The sequence below is a fragment of the Mangifera indica genome, chromosome 17, assembly GCF_011075055.1.
Source record: "Mangifera indica cultivar Alphonso chromosome 17, CATAS_Mindica_2.1, whole genome shotgun sequence".
In the NCBI taxonomy this organism is placed as follows: Eukaryota; Viridiplantae; Streptophyta; class Magnoliopsida; order Sapindales; family Anacardiaceae; genus Mangifera; species Mangifera indica.
In genome coordinates this window covers 11,916,514-11,935,021 of record NC_058153.1, presented here as the reverse complement: position 1 = coordinate 11,935,021, position 18,508 = coordinate 11,916,514, and the positions used below count along the sequence as shown (strand labels likewise).

General features: G+C 31.7%; 1 protein-coding gene and 5 non-coding genes across 6 annotated transcripts; all 6 read right to left on the bottom strand.

Annotated features, from left to right (window-relative positions):
• Positions 1–1,763: 1,763 nt before the first annotated feature.
• Positions 1,764–2,670, bottom strand: LOC123200256 (transcription repressor OFP14-like). The gene has a single exon (XM_044615400.1). The coding sequence runs from the start codon at positions 2,668–2,670 to the stop codon at positions 1,903–1,905; it is 768 nt and encodes a 255-aa protein (XP_044471335.1). The 3' UTR covers positions 1,764–1,902.
• Positions 2,671–9,381: 6,711 nt separating this feature from the next.
• Positions 9,382–9,497, bottom strand: LOC123201196. Its single transcript, XR_006498760.1, has one exon. It is a non-coding gene; the product is annotated as a U5 spliceosomal RNA (small nuclear RNA).
• A 644-nt stretch (positions 9,498–10,141) lies between these two features.
• On the bottom strand, positions 10,142–10,338 carry LOC123201191. The gene has a single exon (XR_006498756.1). It is a non-coding gene; the product is annotated as a U2 spliceosomal RNA (small nuclear RNA).
• A 3,623-nt stretch (positions 10,339–13,961) lies between these two features.
• On the bottom strand, positions 13,962–14,079 carry LOC123201200. The gene has a single exon (XR_006498764.1). It is a non-coding gene; the product is annotated as a U5 spliceosomal RNA (small nuclear RNA).
• A 642-nt stretch (positions 14,080–14,721) lies between these two features.
• Positions 14,722–14,917, bottom strand: LOC123201229. Its single transcript, XR_006498789.1, has one exon. It is a non-coding gene; the product is annotated as a U2 spliceosomal RNA (small nuclear RNA).
• A 3,254-nt stretch (positions 14,918–18,171) lies between these two features.
• On the bottom strand, positions 18,172–18,289 carry LOC123201209. Its single transcript, XR_006498773.1, has one exon. It is a non-coding gene; the product is annotated as a U5 spliceosomal RNA (small nuclear RNA).
• Between the last annotated feature and the right edge of the window lie 219 nt (positions 18,290–18,508).

Below are 18,508 nucleotides of genomic sequence, written 5' to 3'. Positions count from 1 at the left end.
TATTAAAAATAAAATTCATTACATTTTCTTCCATATTTTAAAAATTAACAATTTCACCTCTTAAATTTTTCTAACTTTGAAAAATCATATTTTCCCCCTAAACATAGGGTTTTTTTCTTCTCCCCTTTGACCAACATCTCTGGTGCTAACAATCTCCTGTCTTCACTCTTAAACATTGACCGGTGCCTCCTCTATAGGGCTGGATTCGAGTTAAGCTGAGCTCAAACTCGACTCAGTTTATATATAGCAGAGCTCGAGTTCGAGCTCCTAGAAGTCAAGTTTGAACTTGGCTTGAATTCAGCTCAACTTGTTTCAAGCTCGAGTTTTTAACTATTTTATTATTAAAATGACGTCGTTTCGTTTTAATACATATTGATCAAAATGAACGAAACGATGTCGTTTTGTATTAAAATTTTTAATTGAAAATTTTGGCGAGTAACTCGAGTTCAATCGAGCTTTTATAGGGTTGGCTTGTTCAAGTCGAGCTCAAATGGGCTCGGTTCGAGTCCAACCCTACTGCTTTGTTTAGATCTCTTCATCAGGAATGAAAAGATCGGTCTCTTCGTTGGGACAAAGAGATTTGGAGAAGGGAGGTCTTCATGCCCCATCGTGTGTAAACCAATGTTTTATGGTAGAGAGGGGAGGTTGTTGGAGTCGGAGATGATGACTAGAGGGGTGAAGGAAAAAACTTTAAGTTGGGGGTGGGGGGAATTGTGATTTTTCAAAGTTAGAAAACTTTAAACAGGGGTAAAGTTGTTAGTTTTTAAAACTTAGGTGAGAATGCAGTGAATTTTATTTTTTTAATATTATTAATAAAATAACAATTTTACCTGTATCTCTAACAGAAAATTTTAACGATAGTTGACTCATAGGTGAGACTTTGGGTTTTTCAAACCCAATGGGTGTGACTTGGGAATGCATTAAAACTTGTGTGGGAATAAGTCCTTTGGCCAATAGATAACATAAATTTTTTTCAATTAATTGCAAGAAAAAAGATGAAGTAACCAGTGGGATATTCATAAAGTTCCATGATTCAGATAGTCATTTGAAAATATTATCTTTTGCTCCTTCCCTTGAGCTGATGAAGATAGCTATTTACATTTTAAAAAAAGCAGGAATAATTCTATACAAATAATAATCGATGCAAAAGAAATTAGGTTTTTTTTTTTTTTTTTATAGATGTTGCTGATCATGTGAGGTAACAAATATTTTTATTAAAATTTGATATTCTTCACACATGCAATAGTAGTCTAAAGGGAATTCATAGATTATTAAAATTAATTTACCTAAAATTAGTGGGCACCATTTACAGTTGACATTTTTGTCAAAAACTAAGTATAAATGATATGTTAGGTATCTCCTGGACTCATTTAATCATTTATTATGCCTTGTAGTCTTGTTTATTAAAATGATTTTGCATGATAATATTTTCAAGTTTATTTATATTATGAATGCATTGCATGATTAATTGTGAGCTTTATTTTGTTCCGCATATTTTCAGTAAATGCTTCCTCTATATCTGTCAAATTGAATAACATTCCAATGCTTAATGTCACTAATTTTGTAAAACGATAACGGTATATTATCTGTGTACTTAGGTGTATACATCTATAATGTATTACATCATCGGTGAGTTAATGTATTACAAAATTTTCTTTTATATTCTTGTAATAAAATTGCAATTAATCTAATCAAATTGCAGGAATATGGGCAATATCTCAAAGCTTAAATCATAAACAAAGAGATTGATAAATTTATTATTCTTGAAAATCACTGACAAGGCAAACAAAAGATGAATAAATCCAACACCTTACATTTTTTGTTGGTGCCATCCTCTCCTCTCCATATTTTCTTAATCTAATCCTATTGCCACAATCTTACCATACATGGGGGAATCTTATTCTAATTTTGACGGAGACCCACGACCAAATCCACAAAAGCCCTTAGAATAAATTTGTATGATTTTTTCTCATTCAGCCTCAAGTAACAAAACAAAAGCTTTTCCAAGAAATCCCAATCAATAGTGGCTTGTTGTTGCCCTTGTACCTCCACCACTTCCTGCATGGAACGTCGAAAATCACCATAAGGACTTGGAGAATGTCTCAACATTGCAATGGAGTCACCGGGAAGTTTCACATAATTGGAATCAGTAGAAACTGTAGAAGAATCATGATTTGGGGAACAATTTATAGGTGAAGATGAGGTTGAAGTTGAAGTGACGATGTCCTCAGAGTTGGTGGTGAAACTGTCATGAGCTTCTTCATAAAATGGGTGAGACCCATAAAGGTTCACTGGCGGTTCAATCAACCTTGGTGAATCCAATGATAGCCCTTTTGGAATTTTATCTCCGTCACAATCTTCGTCTTTCTTTTTATCATCTTCTTCGTCATTAATATAAAGAGATCTAAAATTTTCATAAAGAAATTGATCAATATCTGAGAGTGTTGCACCGCTAACGTTATTATTGTTGTTGTTGTTGGTGTTGACGCCATCGTTTTTATTACGATCAACTGCAAATGATAAGTCTCTGGGTTGTTTGCAGTTTGAGAGGATCAAATTTTTGGAGGTTGAGAATGAATTAGAGGATAGTACTAGTAATTGAATCTTTGATGGGTATTTCTTGAGCTTGGAGAGACATTTTATAAGGGATTTTGGAATGTGTTTAGGCATTTTTTTTTTTTTGGGTATGGAAGATTGTTTGGGTTGAAGGTTGAAGATGTGGTGTGGTTTATAAATAAACAAAGAAAGTAACATAATTAAAATATTTAATACATTGGAAACTTATTTAGTATATCAATTAAATGGATAGGTTTCCCATAAAAACAATAAAAGATAAAGAGAAATGGGATATGAATTTTTATTGCAAATTTGGTAGGCAAGTAAGATTTGTTTTAAATTAATTTATATGGTTAAATAATAATAATATTTATTAATTACTTACTTTATAAACGTGAATGATATCAGATTTGCTATCTATTAATTCAAAGTATCAGAGTTGATACAGAGAAAATGAAAGAGGAAAGAAGTAGAACAAGTTTGAGAGGAATAAACGGTCGTTATAACTATACTTGACAAAATAGATGGGTCACCCGTAGAACTCAAAGGATAACCTGTTTAAAAATAGGTATGAGTCTTAGATTTTTGGACTCGTATCCCGGGATAATGAATTTTTGTGGGCGGGCCGGGTATATTTGCAGGTCCTCCATTTTTCTTTTTATTCATCTTCTTCTACAACATCAAATTTACAACACACTCTAGATAAATTTGACGTATTTTTTGTTTTTTTAACATAAAATAAATTCAAATTCACCTATAAATTAAAGATTTTTTTGTATTGAAAACAAAATTAAAGAATATGAATACCAAATACTTTGTTATAAATATTCATTCCGGATTTAATGTTAAAATTTATTAAATTTATAGAAAACACTTTTATAATTTTAGTTAAATTTTTGTTCTTCCACAAAATACTTATATACTTGGAAAGAAAAATATTGAAAATTATGAAATAAATATATTAAAATAATAAAAACAAAAGAAAAATAGTAAGAAATTAATATTAACAGGTAACTCACAAGTATGGGTTTTAGAAATAATTCAACTCGTCTTCGACCTGCACCCACATCAACTCAAGCTGCACCTAGCCTAATCTACCCAATTGCTAGGTCTAGTGATAACCAGTTGCACAATGAAACTAGCATGCCTTAAATTATAAATAAATTTAGTATGTTGATTTGATCTAACAACTTGACAAATTTGAGAGCAATAAACACACCTCACAAAACGCCATGAGCATGAATGATAAAATGCAGACACAATTTTACTTTCTATTGTTATATTTAATTTAAAAAAATGCAGTCAAAAATTCTCCAACTGCCCATAATCTATTTAAGCTATTTCTTAAAATATAAATATTTTAATTTTTAGATGTAAATATATTATTCTGGGATATCAAATATTTTATTTTAAGATATCTTACTATTTAGGTAATTAGTAATTAGACAAATATTTTATTCTAGAAAAATTCTTTATTTACAAAGTTAATAACTAGGTGATAATATTCTTTCCGTTTTTATTGATTTGTATGTTGTATAAATATTGTAACTTTATCACTTGGAAATACAAGTTGAGAATTTCTTTCATCTCACAATATTTTTTATGGTATCAGAGCAATTGTAGAACTAATTCTGCAATTGATCCTCTCAAAATGACTTACACTTCATCAACATTAGACAATACTCAAAATGATTCCAATTCCCTTGCTTTATCTCAACTCCAAGCATCAATCATCAACATTTTTCCTCTTTACTCTAAATAATATACAACAAATCATAGTTATATCAAATCCGAATGGATCAAATCAAAATCATATTAAATTTGATTAAACCAAAATCAAATCGAATAAGATCAAAATATATTTTGTTTAACACTCTCCCACAATTGTAGCAACAACTCTCAGAGCTACAATTGAAGATAAAAATTAAGAAGTTAAAGGCGTCATAGTAGTAGTAAGAGATGACATCATTGTTAGAAAACTAGGAGGAGGGTTTCTAAGAACAAAGATAACCGTGGTGGTAGCGGTGGAAAAAAGAATCATCGGTACAAGAGAAATTTGTAATTTAAATATTTGTCCATAATATTTTCATAATTTAAATAAATAATAAAGACCGATTAACAATTAAATTTTTTTTTTTAACACTCCCCTACAATGACAGTAATAGCTCTCAGAGTTATAATTAGAGACAAAAATTAAAAAGTCAAAAGTGTCATAGTAGTAACAAGAGATGACATCACTGCTAGAAAACCAGGAAGAGGGTTTTGAAAAACAAAGGTAGCAGTGGTGATAGCGGTGGAGAAAGAATCACCGGTACAAGAGAAATTAGTAATTTAAAATTTGTCCATGATATTTTCATAATTTAAATAAATAATAAAGACCTATTAGTAATTTAAACTATATTTTATTTAACACTCCCTCACAATTATAGCAATAGCTCTTAAAACTATAATTGGAGACAAAAATTAAGAAGTTAAAGGCGTCATAGTAATAGCAAGAGATGATGTCATTGTTAGAAAACCAGGAAGAGTGTTCCCGAAAACAAAATTAGCAGTGGTGGCAGCGATGAAGAAAGAATCACCAGTACAAGAAAAATTAGTAATTTAAAATTTGTCCGTAATATTTCTTACTTTAAATAAATAATAAAGACCTATTAGTAATTTAAAATAAGTGTTAAATAATTACATTCAATGCCTGGTTCGAGTCCGAAAGATTGATTCAATCTTGGCCGCCAGTTAGTGCTCCAATTTGTCCATTCAACTTGAGGGTCAATAAATTAGCGGTGACAATTGCAGGTCACTTTCTTACTCATTGCCCACCTCCTCCCTTCTACCTCACTCTATATGATCAACACTATCCGTTTCAAGAAAATTCACTTTCACAAAGTCATAATCCTTTTTGCAAATTTCTACAAGTAACTACACAGCCATATATCTTCCATAACTTTAATTTATACTCTCTGGTTATCTCTCTATAATTCTAAATCCACAACTATATATATATATCATGTCCAAGATCACTTTTATTCTTGCTTTCTTGCTTATTTCTCTTATCTTGGTCTTCTCTTTTTCTCTTCCAAGTTCAGCCCAGGTTCAGCCTGCTGCAACTTTGGTTCTGAAGAGTGGAGTTCAAGTGCATGACGAGGGAAGGTTTCTGAGCTTTTTTCAGCCCCGGAAGTTGAAAATTTTTACGAAAGAGGAAAAGGGTTTAAGAGGTAGAGGATTTGGAACAGGAACCGCAACTCGTGCTCGCAGCAGAACTTCCTCAGGCTCAGCTTATATAACAAATCAAGTATCTTCTTTTCATTTTGGCACTGTCTTTGCTTGCTTTCTTTTTCTAGGTTTGTTAGGGATTTAAGATGAACTAAATCTTGTACTCGACTCAAAGCTCAATTCGGATGAAGAAATTGATCCATTAAAACCTAAGTTTAGTGCATTAATTATGTTTGCAGAAGTTATAATGAGTGTCTTGTTTGATATATAAAAATAAATAATAGTGGATGTGGGAAGGGCTGCAAACATGACAAGTTGCGAGTTATCATGATTATGGATGAGTATGAGCTCGAATAGTAAAAATTAAGAATGATTCAAGTTTAATTAAAATAAAAAATAATTCGGTTCAAATCTGTGACTCATATTCATGATTCGAATGTATAGTTCATTGACAAAACAATATCTTTTATCTAATAATGGACAAAATTTAAATAAAATAACGTTATTTTGTAAATAAGAAGGAAACTCAAACCATGTATCCAAGCCATGGATTTGAATTAAACTCAAGTCATAAATTTGAGCTATGAATTAACTCACCAAATTGTTTCGAATCATGAAGTTTGACTTAAAGTTGATATGTGTAAGCAAGATCACTGGATAAAAATTGTTAAGCAAGAAAATCTCAAAGATCCTCGGTATCTTCAAATTGACTAAAAAGAATGTTGATGGAGGTTTTCGAAGCATTTGAAATCTAAGATATAACCTTGGAATTGTTGCAATCTCATTGTTCAAGTTGAGTCTCAAACTTCTCTTGGGATTTGTCATGCTTCTTTTCAGGATTGCACTTTTCAACAATAACATATCTTCACATCATGCGACCTTTAAGAAAGTTATACATGGATTGGGCCCAATAATTGTAATTGGTGTCATCTAAGATGATAGGAATAGTTTGAGGTATATCAGCTTGCACTTTGGACATGATAACAAATGGGAAATTTACAAACTCAAAGTCTACCAAAAAATAAGAAATATTCAAGCCAAAGTGGGTGGCTTTGATATAATGATAAAATATGAATGAATTGTATTTCTTATATATGAATTCGTGTATAAAAGACTAGTATTTATACTGGTGTACAATGAGGTACACAAAGGAAAGTTGAAAAAAAATTATTGCTTAATTGCTTGATTATTGGGAATGATAGATTCATGGATTGCAATTGATTGATTTCTTGACTGGTGATAAAATTGATTGGTTTATCTGTTAGGTGATGATGGAAAATTGAAAAGCTCTAAGAATTATTGCTCAAAGACTTGTATCAAAAGCAATGTTTTTAAAATCAGAGCGGAGATAGAACTAGTTATCTTACTGATTTATAGTTTGACCAACTGATGCAATTATTTCAAATAACTTTATTAATTTTTGATTGCATAAATTTGTGCATAAATATATGTAGCAACAAAAATAACAATTCTCATACTCCAAGTGATAGTCTTCTTTTGTATGAAAAAAAAAAAGAAAAGAAAGAGATATAAACTAAGAAAAACAAGAATTATTAGCCTAAATATATGCTTTCCTGACCTTTTAGACCCTGAAGAATTGAGAACTTTCTTAAATTACAAATACTATTTTCCAATAACTCTTTGATAGAGAATTTTGATAACATTGGCAGATTTGACTTGAATATCAATCTTGTCAAGGTAAAATACTGTAGTCATGATTGTTTTCACTAAAAAAATTGAACAATAAACTGAAAAATTATTGAATTAGGCATTAATTGTGGTCAAAACCGCATTTGCCGGTTTTGACTGAGTTTTTAATTAACCCAGTTTCTTGTAAAATCTGTACCAAATCATGAGTTGATTTCTGTTTGAATTAGTCGGTCCTATCCAGTTTTTAAAACAGTGACCAAAAGCTTCCAGTGTAACTATTGCTAACACTGAGCCAAGGAATTGTTGCACAACACATCGGCTTGAGTTCGAACTCAAGACAACTCAAATGGTGAATAATAACACTAAAAAAAAAAAGAATCATTAGAAAAGAAGAATAATCGTTGGAGAAGAACTTTGGTGTGGTAATGCCAACAAACTCTCAAACTAGAGCTAAGCTATCAACTTAACTCATTTAAACTAAATATGAATTCAAGTCTGACCCAACTCAACTCAATTCCATCCCTTGATATTAAGTAAGTAGATTTAGTAAATGAAGAAAAATAAAGATTGGTGTGTGTGTGTGTGTATATATATATATATAATTTTATTTTTGCAGTGCTTGTGTGTCTTCATCTTTTGTGATGAGGGCAGACTTGTAAATAAGCTTGGTGAAGACAGAATGGTCATTTCTGAGTGAAATATATTTTGCTGACTATAGAAACTCAGGTTTATTTTGTAGAAAAGATTTCCAGAGAATTCTTTTGACTGTTCCTCTACTCTTTCTCTCATGTTTGCTAGGTTTCCTGTAACTCTGTTTTCTTCAATCTGCTTGAGTTTCAGTGACAAATATTTTTTTATTTTCTTATATTTTCTTTGTTTCCACCTTGTTGTATAGATTAGTTGTCAAGATCAAGTGTTTTACTGGCAATAAGTTGTTCCATTTTTTTTTTCCACCTCAATAGTTAATTAAATTAGTAAAATATTAGAACTTTTATGATGAAGTTTCGAGTTCTAAATCTTAAACACTTTTATATATTCGTTGGACTGAAATTCATGTCATAATTCAAGAACTGATCTAATACTTAATTCTTTTTCTTAAATAAAAATAAAATGATAGGTTGAAATATATATTGATATTCATATAAGAAAATACAAGCTTAGTACTTGCATTAAGATAAAGTATTATTGACTTCGTTCTTATATTCTCCTTCCTTATTCTAGATAGTAAATACTGGCTAGGTCTTTACATTTACTGTGAACCCTTATATTAACAAATAGTTCTTATAGTTGTTTGTGACTTCTTACTATCAACGATTTCAAACTAAGTTAAGAGGTTGATCAAGGTCTTTTCCGTTTTGACAGACAACCAGTACATAGTAGTTTAAGTTTTAGCAATTGTAAATTTCTGTAAAAACTAATTTTGTCTATTTAATCATTAAATATAAAATTAAAATTCTTCTTTATGCTTAAATGAATTGCATGCTTCCCAATAATTGCGATATTTTGACTGGAATCACTCGGTAATTGACCGTGTTGACTTGGCGCAATTAGCCAAGTTTGGATCCTAGGGCACTGCACAGGGGGGAGCCCTTTCAGAAATTCGAGGACAAATCCTGAAAGTCCAGGGAAGATCACAGTTAAGAGGGGAAGCCCTTTCAGAAATTCGAGGACAAATCCTGGAAGTCCAGGGCAGATCACAGTTAAAAGGGGAAGCCCTTTCAGAAATTCGAGGACAGAAATCCTGAAAGTCAAGGGCAGATCCCAGTTAAGAGGGAAAGTGGAAATAGTATTAATCCAAAAATAGATGTGCGTCATTGCCCCAAGAGCAAAGATACTGTGATGTGATTTAGCTCTTATATTATATTGAACTCCAATTTGTTCGATGATTAACCCAACAAAACCAGAAACAGATTTAAAGTATATTTCACAGAAGAAAATTTAAGAACTAAAATTGGTAAGGGAGCCATACTCAAAAGAGTAAGGCCTTCCAAAAATAAAGGTATGCCGCTTAAAGTGGCGAGAACACGGTATTCTTTAGTAAAAGGCGAAAGAATAGTTCGCTTTGTTCTCACCACGCGGCTCCATGTTTTAAGTTTTGTGTTACCTGCATTTTATATACTTAAGCTCAGGTTCAGGATTTTGTCCTCCAGTCGATGTGGGAGTACCTGAGGGAGAATTATGAAAGCTTGAAATCAGACCTCAATTTCCAGGATTTTCTTTTGTTCTTATAGTGAATTCCTCCGACAGAAATCCCACTTTTATACTCTTCTGTTCATATGAGAAAGACAATGGAGCAGCAGCTAGCTGGACTTGTCTTCTCAACGAATTCTTCCCCCAAATAAATATATAAGCATATGTCACAAATACTTGCAACATATACACAATCCAGGCCGCAGAATAACACATCTCGATAAGGAAGGTAATAAACCAGCTAAATTCCACAATGTGAGTTGGCTATAATGCTCAAACCTAATAAATTTCAGCAAGACAATGTAGTTGCACATAGTACTTTTCTTCCTAACAAATGTAAATAGGAGATAACAACCTAAAATAATAACCTGAAACCCTAAATTCTTTCAGTTCTCCCTTTAGTGGGTAAATTGGGAGCCACAATCCAAACTTAACATTAATATCGATATAGATATTTTTCGGTCTTCTAAATCGTTAAATTCAGACTAAAGAACTAGAATTGTTAGTCATATAAATAAGAATTAACTAGACTTGGAAGGGGTGCGCCAGGCCCTTGCTGCAGTGCAAAGCATGGGTGACGCTTGAGAATTCCAGTAGCAAAGCTACTGTGATGAATCCTTTCCCTAGAAAAATAAATTTAATATCATGTGGGACAATGTCCCACGTATCAGATATTAAGCTGATAAGAACAGATACTACACTTGATCTTAGCCAAAAGGCCGAGAAAGGTATGCTTTTCTATATATCTCACTTCTTCTTTTATTTCTCTATTCCGCTTTGCCTATTCTCTCTTCTCTTTCGATGTGGGAATAATTATTACTTTTGCTGGCTCATGCCTCTTGTTCAGTTTCATTGTTCGCCTGACAAACATAAACAAAAAGCCAATCATATGTTTGCAGAACTTTTGCAAGTGAGAGAAGGCGAAATTAAAAGCAAATAAAATTTTCTAGGATTAATCTCTTTGGTGTTTACGGTATTCAAAGTATCTGAATAGTGTCGTTATTGGCGACCATTTTATTAATAAAATGCCGGACACTAAGTTATTTTAGGTGAAGAACCATTTTATCATTTATCTTATGAATAAGAATTCTAGTAAAATTTGTCTTCGAGATAAAAATCTTATATAAATACATTATTCTCTTGTACAAATATAATAGCGATTCATTAACAAATACATTCGATGTAATGATTCTCTCTCTCTAGCAAATTTGGTTTTCTCAGTTTTGAGAATGTGAATATATTGATGGTCAATCGATAAAGCAGAGCCACTATGAAAAGTTGGTTTCACTAAGTTTTGATGATGACCGATCTTGCCGTTTGTCAATTTATATTGAGCCACTAGTATGCAACTAATCATGGTTATTCACCAATTTGATTTTGTGTTTTTTTCAACAACTGGAAAGGAAAATGGTGTTTGCATCAATGTGGTGCCAAAACTTTACCACCGAAGACTTCGCGAGCTTGACAATATCAAAGCTCCAATGGCTACTAGTGGCGGTAAGAATGTACTGGTGGTGAAGAAGAGACGAGGGAATGGGGGATTGTGTTGGTGAAGTCGAGATGAGCTAAGGGACAATGAGGAGAGAATAAACAAAAAAATTAAAGAAAATGAAATGATAAAAAAATAAATATTTACAATTAAAATTTGTTCATGATATTTTCTTGATTTTAATAAATAATAAAGACTGATTAGTAATTTGGATTAATTGATAAAGTAGTTTCATAATTTCAAAAAAAAAGGGCAAAATAGTCAATTTTGAAAAACCGAACTAAATTTATTAACCGAAATGGATGAAGGGTGGGAAATAAGACGTTTCAAACATAAAGTGGAAAATTGTTTTCCATCAAAGTTTGGATGGGGCATAGTCATTTGACCTTTTAGAGTAAAAAAGTTTGCAATTGTTAAGAATTATACAAATTCATTTAATAAAAAATATGCACCACATACCATCATAACATAACTCTATTTACTTAAATATTATTTTAATATTTTATTTTATATGTCATCAATTCAAAGTCAATCAACTCCTTGACGCGATCAATATCCAGTTCGAGTCTAAAACATTGATTCTATCTTGGCTGCCAATTAGTTGTCCAATTTGTGCCTTCAACCTGGTAGTCAATAAATTAGTGGTGACAGCTGCAGGTCTCTGAGTTTAGTTCAGCCCCGGAAGTTGAAAATTTTCATGAAAAAGGGTTTAAAAGGTAGAGGATATCGAACAGGAAACTCAACTCGTTCTCGCGGCAGAACTTCCTCAGGCTCAGCTTATATAGAACGAATCAAGTATCTTCTCTTCATTTCGGCTCTGTCTTTGCTTGGTCTCTTTTTCTAGGTTTGTTTGTCCCTTAATCATGTTATTATTTGATTATAAAAGTGATTTAAGAAGAATATAAATCTTGTACTCCACTCAAGGTTCAATCTTGATGAAGATATTGACCAATTAAGACTAGGGGTGGATATAATCCAAGCTAGCTTGACAAATCTATGGATTGGCTTGAATGAATCAATTTTAAACTGGAGTTTCACTTTGATATCTATTACTTTGTTTATCTGATGATATTACTTATTCTTTTAGTGATATTGCATATCCCTTTAATGATATTGTCTATCTTATTTGTGATCTTTTGATGATATTGTCTATTAGTTCGAACAAACTCGAATTGAAAATAGTTTTGCTCTAAGCTTAAGTCAATTAGAGGCTTATTTAAGATCAAATCCATCGTTAATTAAAACCTAAATTTAATGCATTTGAAGAATGTATGATAAATGACTTGTTTGATAATGCAATACTGCAGTCATTATATTAGCACCAATTGATCTAGAGTTTAAGTAGAACAATATACATAATAAAAAAAAAAAAAAAAACAATTTAAATACAAATGGTTGAATACTAATAGATATATAGAGGTGAATTCTATTTAAATAGAGATGAGTTTGAGACCAGCTCAAACTTGAAGTGAATTCATAATTCAAAGCCTAAGCTCGAATTCATTCAAGTCAATGCACAACGTCACTAAAGGGTTGCTAGTGATCTGATTGCATTAATAGAAGCAAATACTAGCTGAGTACTTGCATTAAGTAACATTCGTTTGGTCCCTATAAACATAATTTATACCAACTCCAACATTACAGATTGTAAATATTAGCTCGGTTTTCACATTTAATTTGTGTCATTTTAATAAGATAGAAAATAGTCATTATATTTATCTGTGAACCCTTGCAAATTACAATCAATCTTTTTAAACCCGAACTCGATCAAGGGGCTAGTACTGGTTTTTCTCGATTTGATCAGTCCGATCGGTATACTTTAAATAAACATCAAAACAACACTCCGTCATACATAATTATGTGGTACATATTTCCTAATAGATGAACTTGGTTTGATTCTTAATGATTGTATAATTTTTCAAAATAATTTTGTATATTTAATCATAAAATTTGAAATTCCAATTATATATAATCGAAAATATAATTTGACTTGGTGTCACACATGATCATTAGACCTAGCAAACGAGTGGGTCGGGTTGGATGCGGGCTGGGTTGATACGGTTGCGGTAAAACGGATACAGGTTGTGTTATATAAGTGATGATTTTTAACCCATTCTCAGCCCAACGGATACGGATCAACCCACGAGGTACTCGTTCATATTAATTTCTCATAATTTCTCTTTTGTTTTTATTATTTTAATAAAGTTTTTCTTAATTTTCAGTCATTTTCTCTTTAAATACATAAATATTCTATAGAGAAATGAAAATTTACCTACAATTATAAAAATATTTGTTATAAATTTGAAAAATTTTAGCATTAAATATGAAATAAATATTTATAATAAAATATTTAATGCTCATATTTTCTAAATATGTTTTCAACACAATAAATTTTTTAACTTTAGTGCAGATTTGAGTTTATTTCAGAACAAAAGAAGAGAAAATATGTAAAATTTGTGTTGGGAGTTTGTAAGTTTGATGTTGAAGTGGAAAAAGAAAGTAAATAGGAAAAACAATGGGTGACCCACAAGTATCTGCGGGCATACCCAACCCGTCCGCAAAAATTTATTATCCATGAGCACAAGTCTAAAATAGGTATACCCCAGTGACCAGCCCATTTTGCCACCTCTAATGATCATGTTCATGCTAGGGTTGATGATTGAACTGAGTGAATTGACTCAAACCAGATTGGACACCAAGGACTCATTGAACTGGTTGGTTTGATGCATAAATATTGCTTACAGTGAGATGGCTAATGTCGGCTGTGGGAACATGATATATAGTCCAATAATTACAAACAAGACCAGAAACAGTTTAAAAATATATCTGACTGAAGAAAACTTAAGAACTAAATTTGATAAGGGAGACGTACTCAAGAGAGTAGGACCCTCCAAAAATAGAGGTATGCCGCACAAAGTGGCGAGCACACGGTATTCTTTAGTAAAAGGCGAAAGAATAGTTCGCTTTGTGCTCACCACGCGGCTTCATGATTCAAGTTGAAAGCTCACTGCATTTTATGTACTTAACTTCAGGTTCAGGGCTTTGTCTTCCAGCAATGTGGGACAAAGAGAATGCTTTGCTCAGTTGCAAACAAGTAATACATTATGATTCATTGTTGGTGTAGGTCTTTTAGAGCAATAATCTGCAAAGCTTTTCAGTTTTGCCTCATCACCTGCCAAACAAAAACAAAACTATTCATTTCAGACACAGAATCCCTGATAGAGAAGGCAAGCTTGAAATCAAACATCAAATACCGGGATTTTATTTTGTTCTCAGAGTGAATTCGTACACAAAAAATACCACTTTTAAGCTCTTCATCTGTGTATATGAGAAAGAAAGACAATGGAGCAGCAGCTGGCTGGATTTGTCTTCTCAACCATAATCTTCCTCCAAATAAATATTTGACCAAATGGGCCTGTCACAAATGCCTCCAGGCTGCTGAACAACACATCTAGAAAAGTAAGGTAAAAAACCAGCTTAATTCCATAATGTCCGCTGGCTATAAATGCTCAAACCTCCTAAATGTCGGCAAGTTGCACATATTACTCCTTCATCCAAGCAAATATAAAGAGAGTTAATCGTTAGCCAAATCAGTTCAAATTAAAGTAAGAATTAACTAGATTTGGAAGGAGTGCGCCAGGCCCTTGCTGTAGTGCAAAGCATGGGCGACGCTTGAGGATTCCAGCAGCAAGCTGCTGTGACGAATCCTCCCCCTGAAAAAATTAATTTAATATCATGTGGGACAATGTCCCACGTATCAGATATTAAACTGATAAGAACAGATACTACACTTGATCTTAGCCAAAAGGCCGAGAAAGGTATGCCTTTCAAAACTTCTCACTTCTTATTTTATAGCTCTATTCCGCTTTGCCTCTTCTCTTCGCTTTCGATGTGGGATGACTTGTTACTTTTTCTGGCTCATCCCTCTTGTTAAGTTTCATTGTTCGGCTGACAAGCATGACCAAAAAGACAATCATATGTTTGCAGGACTTTTGAGAGTGAATTCCTGAGAGAGAAGGACAAATTAAAAGCAAATAATATTTACCAGGATTAATCTCTTTGGCTTTTAAGTTAGAAAACAAGGAGGAAATGCCGTCAAGATTACACAAGTATACGGTGTTTTCCACATTGAGAGTCGCTGAAATCTGTCTCTCTCTCTCTCTCCCTGTGTGTATGTTTGTTTGTGTGTGTATATATATATATATATATATATATATATATATATATATATATATACTGCTTAAATATTTCATCATATATTGGACCTGATCCAAGTTAACTCTGTTAGAATCTATCATTCATCTTAGAAAGAGCTAACCTTTAATTGGATTTCATCTCGATAGTTAAATTTGAATTATTACGTTCACCTCTTTAAAATTTTTTTAATAATACGACACATCAACTCAAACTCGAATTAATTATTATAGATTCAATCCGAGTTCAAGCCAACCCTAGGTTTAATTTAACTCAAATCAAATCTGCTCTTTTTCATCTTATCTCCCTTTGGCTAATTTTGTAGAATTGTTTTAAATCATTAGATGTGGCCAAATTTACAATCAGCAATAATGGAATCCCTGTAGCCTTACCGGACCAATAATATACCCAACTCCTTGTCATGAGTTAAGATCATGATAATCAGATCAAAATTGCCACTCCCACTTAGTAGTAGAAGAATAACTTATTAGTTTCTTGGTGGCTTGATTTTTCTTCTATGCAACAAACATGCCTTATTCTGTATTTTATTTTATTTCATTCTTTGATATAAGATTATAAGTTATGGATCTAATCTAACATATAATCATTTTTTATCAGACAAAAAATAAAATATTACTTACATTACCTTATTTGTTTTATCAATAATAAAATATTATAATAATTTTCTGTTATCAGTACTGACGTGACAACTAATATAGGTGGTAATCTGATTACCACCGTTACCTTAGGTATTAAAATATTACCAATGTAATATTTATTTTTTTATAATTTTATTTTTATTTATTAATTTTTTTAGACAAAAATAACATTATTTTCAATTAATACAACAAGTAATATAAAAAATATTTTAAAATAATTATATCCAAGGGCATTTAAGTAAAATAATTTACTATTATTCTTTTATTATTTCGAACCAAATACAATAATTATTTATATCGATAAAATTTTATCAAATATAGTAATCATTTATACCTAGTAATATTCTAAGTAATCTATCTTCAAGGTAATTTTTTAATTTTGATAATAAAATATTTCTTAAACCAAACGTTTTCTTAGTGATATTGCACATCCCTTTAATGATACTGGTATCTCACTTGTGATCCTACAATGATATTGTCTATCCATTCGAACAAACTCAAATTAAGAATAACTTTGATCTAAGCTTAAGTTGATTAGAGGCTTGTTTTAGATCAAATCCATCCTTAATTAAAACCTAAATTTAATGCATTTGAAGAATGTATGATAAATGACTTGTTTAATAATGAGATATTGTCGTCGTTATATTAGCACCAATCGTTCTAGAGTTTAAGTAGAACAATATACATAATAAAAATAAAAATAATAACAATTTAAATACAAATGGTTGAATACTAATAGATATATAGAGGTGGATTTTATTTAAATAGAGATGAGTTTGAGACTAGCTCAAACTTAGAGTGAATTCATAATTCAAAGCTTGAACTTGAATTCATTCAAGTCAGTGCATAATGTCACTAAAGGGTTGCTAGCAGTGTGATTGCATTAATATAAACAAATCCTAGCTGGGAACTCGCATTAAGTAACATTCATTTGGTCCGTATAAACATAATTTATACCAACTCCAACATTACAGATAGTAAATATTAGCTCGGTTTTCACATTTAATTTGTGTCATTTTACTAAATAGCAAATAGTTATTATATTTATCTGTGAACCCTTGCAAATTACAATCAACTTTTTAGACCCAGACTCGATTGAGGGGCTAGTATGGGTTTTTCCCAATCTGATCAGTTCGACTGGTGTACTTTAATAAACGTCAAAACAACATTCAGTCATACATAATTATGTGGTACATATTTCCAAATAGATGAACTTGGTTTGATTCTGCACATTTGTATAATTTTTCAAAATAATTTTGTATATTTAATTATAAAATTTGAAATTCCAATTACATACAATCGAAAATATAATTTGACTTAGTGTCACACATGATCATTAGACCTAGCAAACATGTGGGTTGGTTGGATGCAGGTTGGGTCGATACAGGTGCGGGTAAAATGAATACAGATCGAGTTATATGGATGATGATTTTTAAGCCCGTACTCTGCTCGATAGGTATAGGTTAACCCGCAGGTTACCCGTTAATATTAAGTTCTTACTATTTCTCTTTTGTTTTTATTATTTTAATGAATTGTTTTCTTAATTTTCAATCATTTTTTCTTGAAATACATAAATATTCTATGGAGAAACGAAACTTTACCTCAAATTATAAAAATGTTTTTTATAAATTTGAAGAATTTTAACATTAAATATGGAATGTATACTTAAAATAAAATGTTTAATGCTCATATTTTCTAAATCTGTTTTCAACATAATAAATTTTTTAATTTTAAGGTGAATTTGAATTCATTTTATATCAAAAGAAGAGAAAATATATAAAATTTATATTGGGTATATTGTAAGTTTGATGTTGAAGTGGAAAAAGAAAGTGAATAGAAAAAATAATGGGTGACCCACAAGTACCTGCGGGTATACCTGACCCGTCTGCAAAAATTTATTATTTGTGGGCGTAGGTCTCAAACAGGTACAAATCCAAAAATTTAAAACTCATACCCAAGTGATCGGCCCATTTTGCCATCTCTAATGATCATGTTCATGCTAGGGTTGATGATTGAACTGAGTGAACTGACTCAAACCAGATTGGACACCAAGGACTCATTGAACGGGTCGGTTTGATACATAATTATTGCTTACAATAAGATAGCTAATGTCGGCTGTGGTAACATGATTTATAGCCCAAAAATTAACACAAACAAAACCAGAAACAGTTTTAAAATATATTTGTTTGAAGAAAACTTAAGAACTAAATTTCATAAGGGAACCGTACTCAAGAGAGTAGAACCCCTCCAAAAATAGAGGTATGCCGCAAAAAGTGGCAAGCACACGGTATTCTTTAGTAAAAGGCGAAAGAATAGTTCGCTTTGTGCTCACCACGCGGCTCCATGATTTAAGTTGAGAGTTCACTGCGTTTTATATACTTAACTTCAGGTTCAGGGCTCTGTCTTCCAGTCAATGTGGGACAAACAGAATGCTGTGCTCGGTTGCAAACAAGTAATATATTATGATTCATTGTTGGTGTAGGTCTTTTAGAGCAACCGAATTCGAACTATAAATTTGAGCCATAAATTCTAATCGAATTCAAACTGAACACCCTTTCGT

Bases quoted from the DNA above. Each gene is read 5' to 3' on its own strand.
- LOC123200256 (XM_044615400.1), bottom strand. From the start codon at position 2,670: ATGCCTAAACACATTCCAAAATCCCTTATAAAATGTCTCTCCAAGCTC.